The 12,746-nt window shown below is 47.3% G+C and overlaps 1 protein-coding gene and 1 non-coding gene across 2 annotated transcripts; both read right to left on the minus strand.

Annotated features, from left to right (window-relative positions):
• Window positions 1-923: 923 nt before the first annotated feature.
• TOR2A (torsin family 2 member A) lies at window positions 924-12,544 on the minus strand. Its single transcript, XM_061604183.1, has 5 exons — window positions 12,202-12,544; window positions 9,091-9,356; window positions 6,824-6,999; window positions 5,334-5,461; window positions 924-2,879 (listed from the first exon to the last, which is right to left on the minus strand). Exons 1-5 carry the CDS (start codon window positions 12,359-12,361, stop codon window positions 2,635-2,637), a joined length of 975 nt encoding a protein of 324 aa, XP_061460167.1. The 5' UTR covers window positions 12,362-12,544; the 3' UTR covers window positions 924-2,634.
• LOC133374056 (small nucleolar RNA ACA64) lies at window positions 4,679-4,808 on the minus strand. Its single transcript, XR_009759814.1, has one exon. It is a non-coding gene; the product is annotated as a small nucleolar RNA ACA64 (small nucleolar RNA).
• Window positions 12,545-12,746: the final 202 nt, after the last annotated feature.

The following is a 12,746-nucleotide window of genomic DNA, read 5'->3' on the forward strand; positions in this document are numbered from 1 at the left end:
ATAACAACAGGGCTGAATAGTTGCATAGGGTGGGGAGGGGGAGCTTTAGGCAGCCTTTCCCAATCTTTGGGTCCCTAGATGTTGTTGGACTACAACTCCCATCAGCCCCAGCCAGCATGGCCAGTGGTCAGGAATTATGGGAACTGTAGTCCAGCAACATCTGGGAGCCCAAAGGGGATTACCTGGGGGGGAGCAGCAGGGGGTTGGCAAGCAGAAACGAGCAGAGGGGCTCTGCCCCTACTTCATACGCACACACTCAGTCACTGCTTCTGGCAAGCACTGGGTGGGGTGGAATAACAGCCAAGCAGTGTGTCTGCCCCCACCCCAGTCACCTTGCACCACATGGCTCCCACCAGCCACTGGTTGCAAAACTCACCATGGGGTTGTTTCATCCATCACCACATGTTGTACCCATCATGAAGTAATCAGCAACAACTTAGCAGTTGCAGGCTGCTCTGTTTTTCCTCACATAAATACAGTGAATGCTCACCCTTCATTATTTGTACATAGTAGCACCACACTTGCTGTGCAGTCAGTTTAGACCTCTTGAAAACAAAACTTACTCTGCCATTACCTTGATCAGTCCAGTCTCACAACTACTGTGTTTACTGCAAGTATTTGGCTGTCTGGGCCTTGACACCTGCAACTGTCGTTTTGTAGTATCAGTGCTGCATTTAAATGTGAACCAAGGCCTTCGTAGCAACTTCAGCCCTATTTTGGAAGGAATAAGCTCGTACATGTAGTTGGCCCAGACACCAACATGCTTGTTTGCAGGCTGACTGCAGGAACATTAACATTAAAAAAAAACACCACTCCTGTACAAAGTGCTTTAGTAAAACACAAAGAAGAGTTTGGGCTGGTGATTTTGATTTACTGCTAAATGCTCCTACCTGCTGTGGCTTTTCATAAACCCAGAGTCTTAGTAAGATGCAAATTTTTCATTTTTTATTTAAAATAAAAACAAACATTTGAAGGCAGCAGAGTATACTCTCATTCTTCAGCAGTTCTTAACTGAGTTTACCCATAAGACTTCAGGAACAGGCGAGAAGTTACATTAGAACTTTCTGTCAATGTTTTTTCTCAAGTGATGGTCCAGGAAAGTACTCTCCGGCACACAACTATCTTTTCCCTTGAAGCCCAAATGCTCAGACAAAGTTACCGGCCTTCCAGGGAGAGAGAGAGAGAGATCAGGGACTTTATGCCAATTACTAAGTGACAACAAATTAGGGAATGTGTCAGTTCTGGGTTGGACCCAGGATTGCATGGGCAGCAGATATCTTGTACCATGGATCTTTCCCTTCCCCTCCTACACAATGTAGCCCCCTGGAAGCTGATCCAGAGAGTGGGGATGGGGATCTACCAAACAGCTGTCTTGTATAGGGCTGCAGCTGGTGGGATAAATCACCCCAAATTGGGTGGAGCAGAATCTTGTGCTCCAGTGACTTGTTTTTACATAATTCTCATGCACCGGGCATTGCAAGCACAGGGACTAGACCACACAGAAGCTCAGCTATGTGGAACAATTTCAGGGAGCCATGGTAGTGCCGTCTTGGGGACTCTCTGACCTGCAGGTCTAATTAGCCCCAGCAAGAGTCCTAAATTGGGCCAGGAGAGTTTTCCTCAAGCCACAGCCACCTGCTCGACCCATCTTGTCATATTTCGGGTCACGTAAAGATGTGTCTCCCTGCCAAAGGGGGGGCTTGCAGGCACTGCTGCCCAGCTAGTGCTTGCAATAGTGTAGGCGTCTGCAGGCGTTGCCAAGCTGCAGGTCGGCAGCTGCAGAGCCCTGTGCCTTTGCCCACTTGATTTCAAACTGGGCGGGCAAAAAAAAACTTCACTTAATGTCAGGTGACTGACAGGTGGGCAGCCCCACCTGCCTAAGGATCCAGATCTTCTCCCCCCTCCACTAGGGCATTACACAGCATGGTAAACACTTCAGCAGTTTTAGTAACCTGTGGGCTTCTCAGGCACTTCAAGGCATCAGATACGGAAAGAAGTCCCAGCTCTTTTTGTGAAGAAAAGGGAGCACAGGAGGAAGCTTCTTTCCTGGACACGCCTCCCCATGCCCCCACTGCAGACAGCACCTGCTTTTGCTTACTTATACTAGAGGCAACAGCCCCTGGGACGACAACTACTAGCACCTCATCACAATAAAGTAAACAAATCCTGAATGGATGGGTTTAAAGTTTGTGCCACAAAAACTTAGCCCATTTACATAAAGATCTTTCCAGTAGGACTATGGGACTTGTGGCACGTCGGTACAGTCACAGTGTGTCTAAAACTGTCATTTAAGGAACAAGAGGTAAGATTTTTAGAGTCAAATAAAACTGATTACGCTGTCTCATGGAATCTAAAAAATGTGATAGCTGCCCATCAAAAAAGTCTGTAAATCCACATTATGAAAGCAGCCAAGATGTATTTGTCACAGTCTCTTCTCCTTTGGCCACATCACAAGGCTCAGGGCAAAGGATAAAGTGCTTTTCAGCTACTTCAAGTCAGCCTTGCTCTTTGAGCCTATGCCCTGGAGTGTCTCCCCCTTGGTCCTAAAGCCAAACTTTTAAACCCACAAGATGCTTCCGGTACAGTCTTTGCAGGCAAGTGACCAGAATCTGGAAAGAGATGCCACCAAAGAGGTCAGAGAAAGAAAGGGACACGTGAAGCCACCGTTTTGCAGCCCGTTGACGAGAACACTTTCTCCTCCGCTGGGAAGTAAGGGATGCTGTCAGCAACTGCCTGGATGACCTCCAGCTGCGGCTCCAGGCCTAGGCTGGCAATCTCGTTGGCCGCACACTGTTTCACATGGTGCTGCTTCAGAGGGAGGAAAGGTACAAGGAGGTCGATAAGGTGCTGATCAATTATCCCAGACTTCCAGAAGCCATCTGCAAGAGGAAAAGAGAGAGATGGTGCAAGTTCCTATGGAAGAAACTCTGGCTAAATTGGGAAAATGCCTGTACTCTGAGGTGCAAACTAGAAGTAGTAGTGGTGCACCCCAAATTTATTCATTTTTGAGATTTCTTACCTGCCCTTGACCTTAACCAGGGTGAGTTATGGCAATAATACATATAAAACCGACCGTTTCAGCCATAAAACAAAAAACTATAAAAACAATTAAAAATACTTCCAGTACAGTTGCAGACTGGGCCCCATTCACACCACACATATATTCCACTATTATTCCACTCTAAACAGTCATGGCTTCCCACAAGGAATCCTGGGAAGTGCAGTTTGTTAAGGTTGCTGGGAGCTTGTTAGGAGATTCCCCTCAAAAAGCTTCTCTGGGGAGAAGGACTGATTGCTAAACCACTCTGGCAATCATAGCTCTGTGAGGGGAATAGGGTTCTCCTAACAACTCTCGGTCCCCTTCACAAACTACGCTTCCCAGGATTCTCTGGGGGAAGCCAAGTCGAATAATAGTGGAATAAATATATGGTGTAAATGTGGTCACGGCTAAAGATCTCCGGTTAAAAAGCTTGTTGAAAGAGAGAGGTCTTCAGTAGGTGCCCAAAAGACAATAGAGATTGCGCCTGTATAATATTTAAAGGGGAGGATTCCAAAGAGTAGGTGCCACAACACTAAAGCTCCAATTCCTACTATCAGAGAAAAAAGACCTGATATGATGACAAGAGGCCCTCTCCTGCAGAGCAAAGTGATCAATTGGGTATATAAGGGACGAGACAATATTTTAGGTATCCTGGTCCTGAGTGATACAGGATTTTGTACCAGCTAATGGCAGCCAGTGCAGTTCTTCCAGCGGTGGCACAACATGATGACAATCTGGGCTGGCAACAGCCCGCCATGGGCCCTGCCTCCACCCTGTAGGTGTGTGTATCCGCATACACACTTATATACGCCTGGGTTGCACCACCTCGCTTCCCTGCCATCACTCAAGATGGCGGCAAGGGCATGTTGATGGCAGGCATGAACACACTGTGCACTGACATGTGAGATGGTGCAACTGGACATATTTAAGCACGCACCTTCTGCACGCATGCGTGGGGCTGATGTCGGGTGACCACCAGTCGGTTGTGCCCTGCTATCAGATGCTGGCAGGGATTGCAGAGTGGGAGCTCCACCCTCCTAGCCCCAGCTGCAGGGCCCTTGGCCAGTGCTCAACCTGGCTGCCTGCTGGCGCCGGACCTGGTAACGGCAGTTTGCCCCAGCGAGCAGTTGAACCACTGCATTTTGCACTAGTTGCAGCTTCCGAGCCAACTTCAAGGGCAACCCCACATAGAGCATGCTGTAGCAATTCATTTTGGAGGTTACCAGCACGTGAACAACAGTGGTTAGGCTATCCCAGTCCAGAAATGGCAGTAGATGTTTTACCAACTGAAGTTGGTCACTTGGGCCTCAAGTAACAGAGATGAATCCAGGAGCACCCCCAGACTACAAACCTGCTCCTTCAGGGGGAGTATAACCTTGTCCAAAGCAGGCAATTGATCAATTATTCGGACAAGGGATCCATCCACCCATAAGGCCTCCTCTTGTCAGGATTCACACTCAGTTTGGTGGCCTCATCCAGCCCACCACTGGGTCTAGGGCTTGTGTGGCCCCGATAAGTTAGAACTGGATCAGTAAATTCTATTTTCCCCCCAGTGGATGAGAAACAGATATTTGTAAAACAAAACCCAGGCTGCAATAGGCCACACTGCCTGTTGTAAGGCTCCTTCCCCCACATGTGACATATAGGGACATGGGTTTTATTGCCCCTAGTTTGTGCCCAAGGGTGAAAAGCTTAATGTTCCCTTTGCTGTGGGCACAATTCCCTTGCACAAGGCCAAAGGAGGAGGCAGAGGCTATCTTCACACAGTAACATAGAAACGGCTCACCACATTCCTATCTAATGGCCGTGGGAGTTCTTACAGTGCAGTGTGGGCTGGTGATCCACAAACACTTCCTTTGCCTGTGCTTTCCCCCACAAAAAAATACTTCTGCCTGGCTGGGCTTTAAGATCACAAGTAACCTCAGCTTGAGGAGAGAAGTGGGGGCAAGGAAAGAGTTCAGCACTTCACTTTCCTTATAAACTATGGAATTCGCCCCAACAGGGCAGTGATGGCCACCAACGTGGATGGCTTTAAAAGACAAATTCATGGTGGATAAGGCTATCGTTGGCTACTAACTGTTCTACCTCCCCTGTCGGAGGCAGGATACCTCTAAATACCAGTTGCTGGAAACAACAGAGGGGAGAGCACTGTTGGGCTCATGTACTTCTTGTCAGCTTCCCACGGGCATCTGGTTGGCCACTGTGAGAACCGGATTCTGGAATAGATGGACCCTCTTTGGCCTAATCCTGCTTCAGGGGGTCTTACTTTCTCTCTCTGTCAAATGATACTCACTTTGGGGGTTTTCAAAAACAGCTTCCAAAACCGACGCTTCCAGGTCCTCGAGGCTGATCTCCTCCTGGTCTTTGCGCGCCCGCCAGAACTCCAAAGCCATTTGGTTAATTTGCTCTCCGCCAGCATTGCTATCAGAGAACAAGACAGGATGCTGGAGAAACAATGACTTGTGAGATGAACACACACTTCCCCCATAGGGATGCGCTTTAAGAGTAAGACATCGTGTACCGGCGCCCCCATTCCATCCTACCACCTCCCTGAGATCTGAAGGAGAGGGCCTTCTCTGCGTGAGGTGGGACCAGAAAGAGAGGGCCTTTTCAGTGGTTGCACTCAGATTATGGAACACTGTGCCTTGCAAAGTGTGGATGGACCTCTTCCTTCACTTTCTTTTTGCAGGTTATTGAAGACACTTTTATTAGATTTATTTTATAAGGTAGACAATGTTTCTATGATTAACTGCTTGCCCTGTTTCCTCTTAAAATGGTTTTGTACTGTTTTTATGAAACAGATTTTTTTGGTTACATCTTGTAAGCTGCCCCGAGTAACGTATAGAAGAATGGGATATAAATTTTCCAACAAATGACATAAAATACACAGGAGCATTTGTCAGGCTGTTAAGCCTGCAATCCTATACCCGCTTGCCTGGAAGTACGCCCCACTGAACTCAAATGGATTTACTTCTTAATGAACAAGTATAGGGCTATGTTGGTGAAGCTGGAAGTCTTTAAGCCAGAGAAAATTCCATTTAGGACCACAGATTTTCAAGAAGGCAAAATCAACTGAAGTTCATTCACAGGCAATAACGGCATCAGGGCAGGACTTTGGAGCAGACGCCTGGGGCCTCACTCAGCAAATGAGAAGGAGGGCACCCAAACACAGCAGAGTAAGGTTTACCACTTTATGAAATAAGCAAAGTAATACTCATTTGCCTTCTAAAGAGGAACCCCTCCCTCCATAAAATCATTAAGTCCAGAGTGTAAAATGACTTAACTGCACCACTGCTGGAACCTTTTGGGGTGGGTTAGGTTTTATTATTATTGTTGAGATTTTTAATGTTTTAATCTATTTGTATGTTTTTATTTTGTACGTCACCCAGAGTGACTGGACAACCAGCCAGATGGGCGACTAATAAATTTAATAAATAAATAAATAAATAAATAAATAAATAAAACCCTTGATTCATGACTCTCAGGAACAAAACATAATCTGGGGACAGGAGGGGAGAGGAATCTGTTTCAGATGACAAACAATTCCATATTGGAGAATTTCCCACAACGACCATTAGAGAAGGGTTATAGCTCAGTGGCAGAGCACCTGCTTTGCGTGTTCAATCTTACGTGTTGCAGATTGGGCTGGAAAAAGCCCTTCAATGAAACTCTTAAGAGCTGCTGCCAGGCAGTGAAGACATTAGTAAGCTAGGTGGATGAATGATCTGACTCAGCATAAGGCAGATTCCTATGTTCCATATCTGCTGTTTAATCAGCATCTACCTAACAAAAATGAAGATGGCTTTCCTGTAGTTTGTTCCAAACACAACCCAAGAAGGTCCTAGGAATGGAATAATCACATCGATCAAGCCTGGATGCATCTTATCCATCTCGTCAAAGAGAAACAGGGACCGTCCGCAGCGTGTCAAATTCCCCTGGATCCAGTTCTTCAGATCATTCTGGGAGAAGACAAGGGACAGAAGTTTATCCAAGAACAGCGTGAGCAGATAACCAAAAACAGCAAAGCTTTGGAGTAACAAATACAGCTAGCTTTTCAGGGAGGTTTGGAATATGCTTAGAAGTTGTAGGTTGTAATGGTTACACATCCATAATAATGACTGGTAATAGTAGTGGGGTATACAGTATACAGACTGGTTTGGGTTTTTACATAGATCAGGGATGGGGAACTGGGTGCCCTCAGAAGTTGCACCACAACTCCCATCATTCCTGACCATTGGCAATGCTGGCTGAGGCTGATGGGAGTCCAACACCATCTGCAGGGCCTTGATAGCGATGATATTGTTGCTTCCCTGTGCTTTATGTCTTTTATCATATCTATTTACAGTATGCATTTTAAAAGAGCGATGAGAGGTAGGTTATTGTCACGTTCCTGTTCTACATGCAGAGAACTGAGGCTGAGAGACAGACCTCCCAGCGACGTTTTCACGGCTCAGCTTGATTTGAACCCACTGATTAATTAATTTTTTAAAATACACCAATCATCTTTCCACCCCAAAAAGGCACCCCAAATGAGATCCTGATATTTTGATCCTGTTTTTGACCCAAACAGATTGACTAAAATAGGAAATAAAACGCATAGAATTCATTAAAAACAGCTAAAAATACCAGAGTCCTAACACTCACCAATGGACCCCATTGGTTTGAATAAGATACACACTACATAGGCCAGCTGTCGCCACTTGTGCAACTCACGTTTTTCGCACACTAGGAAGCAATAATTCAAAGTGCCAGTACAAAGCCCTAAATGGCTTGGGGCCCAAGCACTTAAAAGGACCACATCTTCCTGCATCTGTCAACCTGTGCTTTAAGAACTGCTGGGGGAGGGGGCATGGCTTGTGGTCCCACTCACAGAGGTGGCCCGTGGGGGGGGGGGGGAACGGAAGACAAGGCCTTCCTTTTGGCGATGGCCTGTAGATGGAACTCCCTCTTTGGGGAGGTTTGGTTGTCCCCTCTCCAATGGCTTTTAAACACCAGTTAACAATGCATTCACTCATTTAAACTCTTGGCAAATAGTTGCAATGAGGAATTTATCTGCTCAAGTTGCAGTGTTAATCACCAACTGGGGCACTGGTTGCATGTGAAACCAAAACTGTAATGCTAATAAGCATACAACTGGAGAAATAATATACGCACAAATATATAATTTATAAAATGTGGGAACAATGAACAAATACTGAATTAAAATTAACGTTGATGAAATTGACAAACATATACAAAAATTAAAACATGCTTTACATATTTGAATGAAGCCATGTTTTATTTTTTTGTATATGTTTGTGAATTTCATCAAGTGTTAGCATTAGCATGAAGAGGCGGGCTCTGGGTAAGGAAACTGCGGCCAGTTGGCTCCTCCCCAATCATTCTGCTGCTGCGCTAAGCCATGGCTTAGCTTATTGTCCAAACCTGGGCTTTGTGGTTTTGCTCTCTCCAGAGTTAGGGCAGATCCACACCATACATTTAAAGCACATGACACCCCCCCAAAAAAGCATGGGAACTATAGCTTGTTGCTGGGAATTTGTAGCTCTGTAAGAGGGAACTACAGTTCCCAGGATTCTTTGGGGGAATTAATGTGATTTAAATGTTAATTGGATCTTCTTTAAATGTACCGTGTGGATCTGCTCTAACTAAGAGCCATAAACCAAGGTTTGTCCTATAGTGTATGGCTTGTGATTTGGAATTGAGAGCTAAACCACAAGCCTGGGCTTGGATGACATGCTAAACGAACCAAACCATGGCTTAGTGCAGCAGCAGAACAACTGAGGAGGAGCAAAGCAGCCATGACCTTCTCCCTGGGAGGCTGCACAAGCCATGGTTTAACTTAGCATGGCATGCGAACAAAGGCAGTAAGAACGACAAAACAACAGCATAGATTAGGTCAGGCTACAAAACAGCTGGCCAAACTATAGTTACAGGTGCCATCTAGCTTTTGTTTTGAAAGCCAGGAGTCATGTTTGATGACTAACATAACAAATCGCTACAGGAACAAAAAAAAAAGCTTGCAATTCAGTATTCCAAGGCATCTTCCTTACCTTGTACTGCTCCATGTGCTCTGCATGAGGGAAGTGAACCACGGGAGAGAACCGGTGGACATACGAGCTGTGGAATCCAGCACGGAAGAGGTAGCGCACCAGCAAAGAGCTGGCGTAGGTCTTGCCTGTGCCAGTCCAGCCATGGAAAGACATCACCAGAGGCTTCACGGGGTCGTGATTGTGCACAAACGCCTTCAGCCCTTTCACGACGAGCTGCCTCACCAAGGGCTGGCCAACCAGGTTTATGGCCAAGTCACACTCCAGACCTGGGATAAATCAGAATCAAGATATAAAGGGCTTAGGGAGAGAGCTATTTTACACGGCCTTTTTAAAAATGCCCTTGCATTTCAGAACGTGTGGCTGAGGGGTATCCCTTTGCTCTAGAACAGGGAAGGGGAACCTGTGGCTCTCCATATGTTGTTGGGCTTCGACCCTCAGCATCCCAGACCATTGGCCATGCTGGCTGCTGGGGATTGGAGTCCAATAGCATCTGGGGAGCCCCACCCCTGCTGTAAAAGGCATTCCTTTTCAGGAGGGAATGCCTTTTCTAAACAGAGACATTCCTCCATCTCTCACATGAAGTTGGGAATGAAGAGATCGGATGGGAAATTGGTGTCTCCTCCCCCCCCCGCCATGCTGTTGGACTCCATTACCCTGACCATTAGCTATGCAGGCTGGGACTGATGGGATCTGGAGTCCAACAACTTCTGGAAGGCCTCAGCGTCCCCATCCCTGCTTTGCCATAATTTTCGCCCACCCTTCTCCAGCACTGCCCATCACTCCAACTCCCCTTCCGATCAATCTCCGCGATCTCCCCTTCCGCTCCCTGTCTGTCGGTCTGCATCAGTCGTGGGGAGCCTGTGGCCCTCCTCCAGATGTTGCTCACCTGCAACTCCCATCTGTCCTAGCAAGCATGGCCAATGGCCAGGGATGATGGGAGTTGTTGTTCAGCAACATCTGGAGGGCCAAAGGCTTCCCACACCCAGTCTACATCATCTCCTCTGTCCCCATCTTCAAAACTTCAGTCACCCCATTCATTTCAAGAATCTCTTCATCGGGGAAGCCCTTCTGTTTGCTCTCCTTTTCCGAAATTTGCATCCTTTACTGCCAGGGGTGGGGTAGTGGTGATGTTCCAGATGTTACTAGACTCCAAATCCCATCAGCCCCAGACCACATGGCCAATGGTCAGGAAAGGTGGGAGCTGTAGCCAATCAACATCTGGAAGGTTGCAGGTTCTCCATACCCCACTGGGATCATTCACCACTAATAACCCTCCTTATCTCTTCCAGCATAGGTTTTCCAGTGCTAACCCTCAATTCCACCCACCAGCTCTGCTCCACTTCCCGCCAACACCTACCCTCTCCATCTCCTACCAGAGACTTCTTCCCAGTCAGCAATATCCTCAGGGAAGCCCTTCTCTTTAAGGATTCCCTTCTCCCTCCACCACCACCACAACTAAGGTCACGTAAATGCATTTGTTCAATTGCATTAATCTCCTTATCCTTAGCCTCTTGCTATCTAACGAATCAATCCTACACACGCTTACCTGGAGTTAAGATCCATTTAAAACAACTGAACTTGCTTCCAAATATTTATTTACAATATTGTTGAAACTGTTTTTATCATTAAGTAATGGACACTATATCGAAACAAACATCAAAAACAAATGATCACTTAAGAGCAAGAATGGGGAATCTCAGGCCAGGGGCCAAATGTGGCCCTTCAGGCCTCTCTATCTGGCCCTCGGGACTGTCACTAGGCCACACCACTGGCTCTGCTTTGCACCCTCCTTGCGTGTTCTTGCCTGGCTAGAATGTGTCTTTGAACTCTGGCCATGCTTCTTGCTTGCCTACATGGAAGACAGAGAGGGCTGTGTGAGGTCATTAATATGTTGCTCCATCCACTTTTGTTTCTGGCCATGCCCACCACTGGCATGTGGCCCCCAGAAAGTTGCATAGAAGGGAACGTGGCCCTCAGGTTGAAAAGGGTTCTCCACCAGACTCAGAGGCTTATACAATAAAGTCTTGCAACAGTCCTGAGCTCTGTGTTCCTTCCCCCTGCAACACCTCTGTACAGTTCATGTCTGCAGTGTGCAGAGTTATTCTTTAGTGTCCATGATTATCCATAATTTATGGTTTAATAAAGGTTTCGATTTTCTTTTCATTTGTGTAGTAGGCTATGAAGTCATGCCTGGTGTGGGGAACCTGTGGCCCTCCAGATGTTGGTGAACTACAACTCCCATAATCCCTGGCCATTGGCCATCCTTGCTGGGGCTGATGGGAGTTGTAGTTGGCCAACATCTGGAGGGCCAGAGATTCCTCACACTTGCCACACAGCATAGAAATCAAAATTACCCATTACTCCTTTGGCCGAGCAAATCATGTGTGTCAATTTTTCAGCAATTGCTACTTGCCATAATTCCTGATACCAGTGAACCCGGGTTAGTATTTGTAGACGTTTATATAAATTTATATACTGCTCCACAACAGAAAGTTATCTAGGAAGCTTATCAGAGTTAAAAAGCATAGAACAGACAACATACACAAAACTTAATAAAATAAAATGAAAGCAAAAGTGCCATCAGTATATAAGATGCCATACATTTAATTATTTTACAGATAAGTTTTTGCAGCTGCATCGTCTTATGCTAGTTGGCCTGTGATTTTTGTACAGATATTGTTGGTTTATCTCATTTTACACTACATAAACCATGTTGAATCCATTCTGGCCAAATCTACTTTCCTTTTTGTTACATTCCCCCCACCCCCGGAGTTCAGGGTGGCATAAACGGCTTTCTCCCTTTTATACTCACAACACCCTAGTGAGGTAGGTGAGGCAGAAAAACCGTGAGGTGGCCCGCCAAGACCCTCAGCAATTTTCAAGTGGTTTGTGTGTGGTGAGGGGGGAAAGGTTGGGGAACCACTGGGTTAAGCCGTATGAAGTAGTGACCCAGGAGGGAAATTCGTGGCAGAGTGGGGATTCGAACCCATGACTCCAAAGTCCCAGTCCAGCAGTCTTAATTAACCACTATCGCTCACTGTCTGAGGAAGAGGCGCAGGGAGGCAGGCACGCATGCGCCCTCTTCTCCACCCCCCCCCCGCGCTCTCTCACCGGTTAAGTCGGGGCGGAAGTCGCATTCGCACGAGCCGGAGAAGCCGCAGTGCCAGGAGCTCAGCTGCCAGGGGGCGCTCGAGCCCACCAGCCCCAGCAGAGGAGGGAGTAGCAGCAGCGGCAGCAGCGGCAGCAACGGCGGCGCCCCTCCCCTCTCCATAGCGCTGTGCCGGGAGTCGCGCGCTCCTCGCGGATGGCGACCCCCGGCCGCGGCCGAGCTGGCTCCCAGCCTGCACCGCGGCTCAAGGGGGCTTGCTCCATGGGCGGCCGAAGTTCCCTTTCCCAGCCACCTCCCGCCCAGGCGGAGAAAGGGGGCGGAGCTTGAGGGGGCGGGTTTGTTGAAAGGCGTGGCTTAAGGAGGGTTCTGGAGGGAAAGTTGCTCGAGACAGATTTTGAAAGGGAAAAAAATCGTCGGGGTGAAAACGGCGGTTGTTGAGGGCGTGGGGGAGGGGAGGCGCCTAGAGAATTTTTTTTAAAAAAAGAAAACAGGAATTTAGGGAAGAGAAGGAAAGAGTGATAAGGCATACATATAAGAAAGGAAAAGA

The sequence above is a fragment of the Rhineura floridana genome, chromosome 20 (assembly GCF_030035675.1).
Source record: "Rhineura floridana isolate rRhiFlo1 chromosome 20, rRhiFlo1.hap2, whole genome shotgun sequence".
NCBI lineage: Eukaryota > Metazoa > Chordata > Lepidosauria > Squamata > Rhineuridae > Rhineura > Rhineura floridana.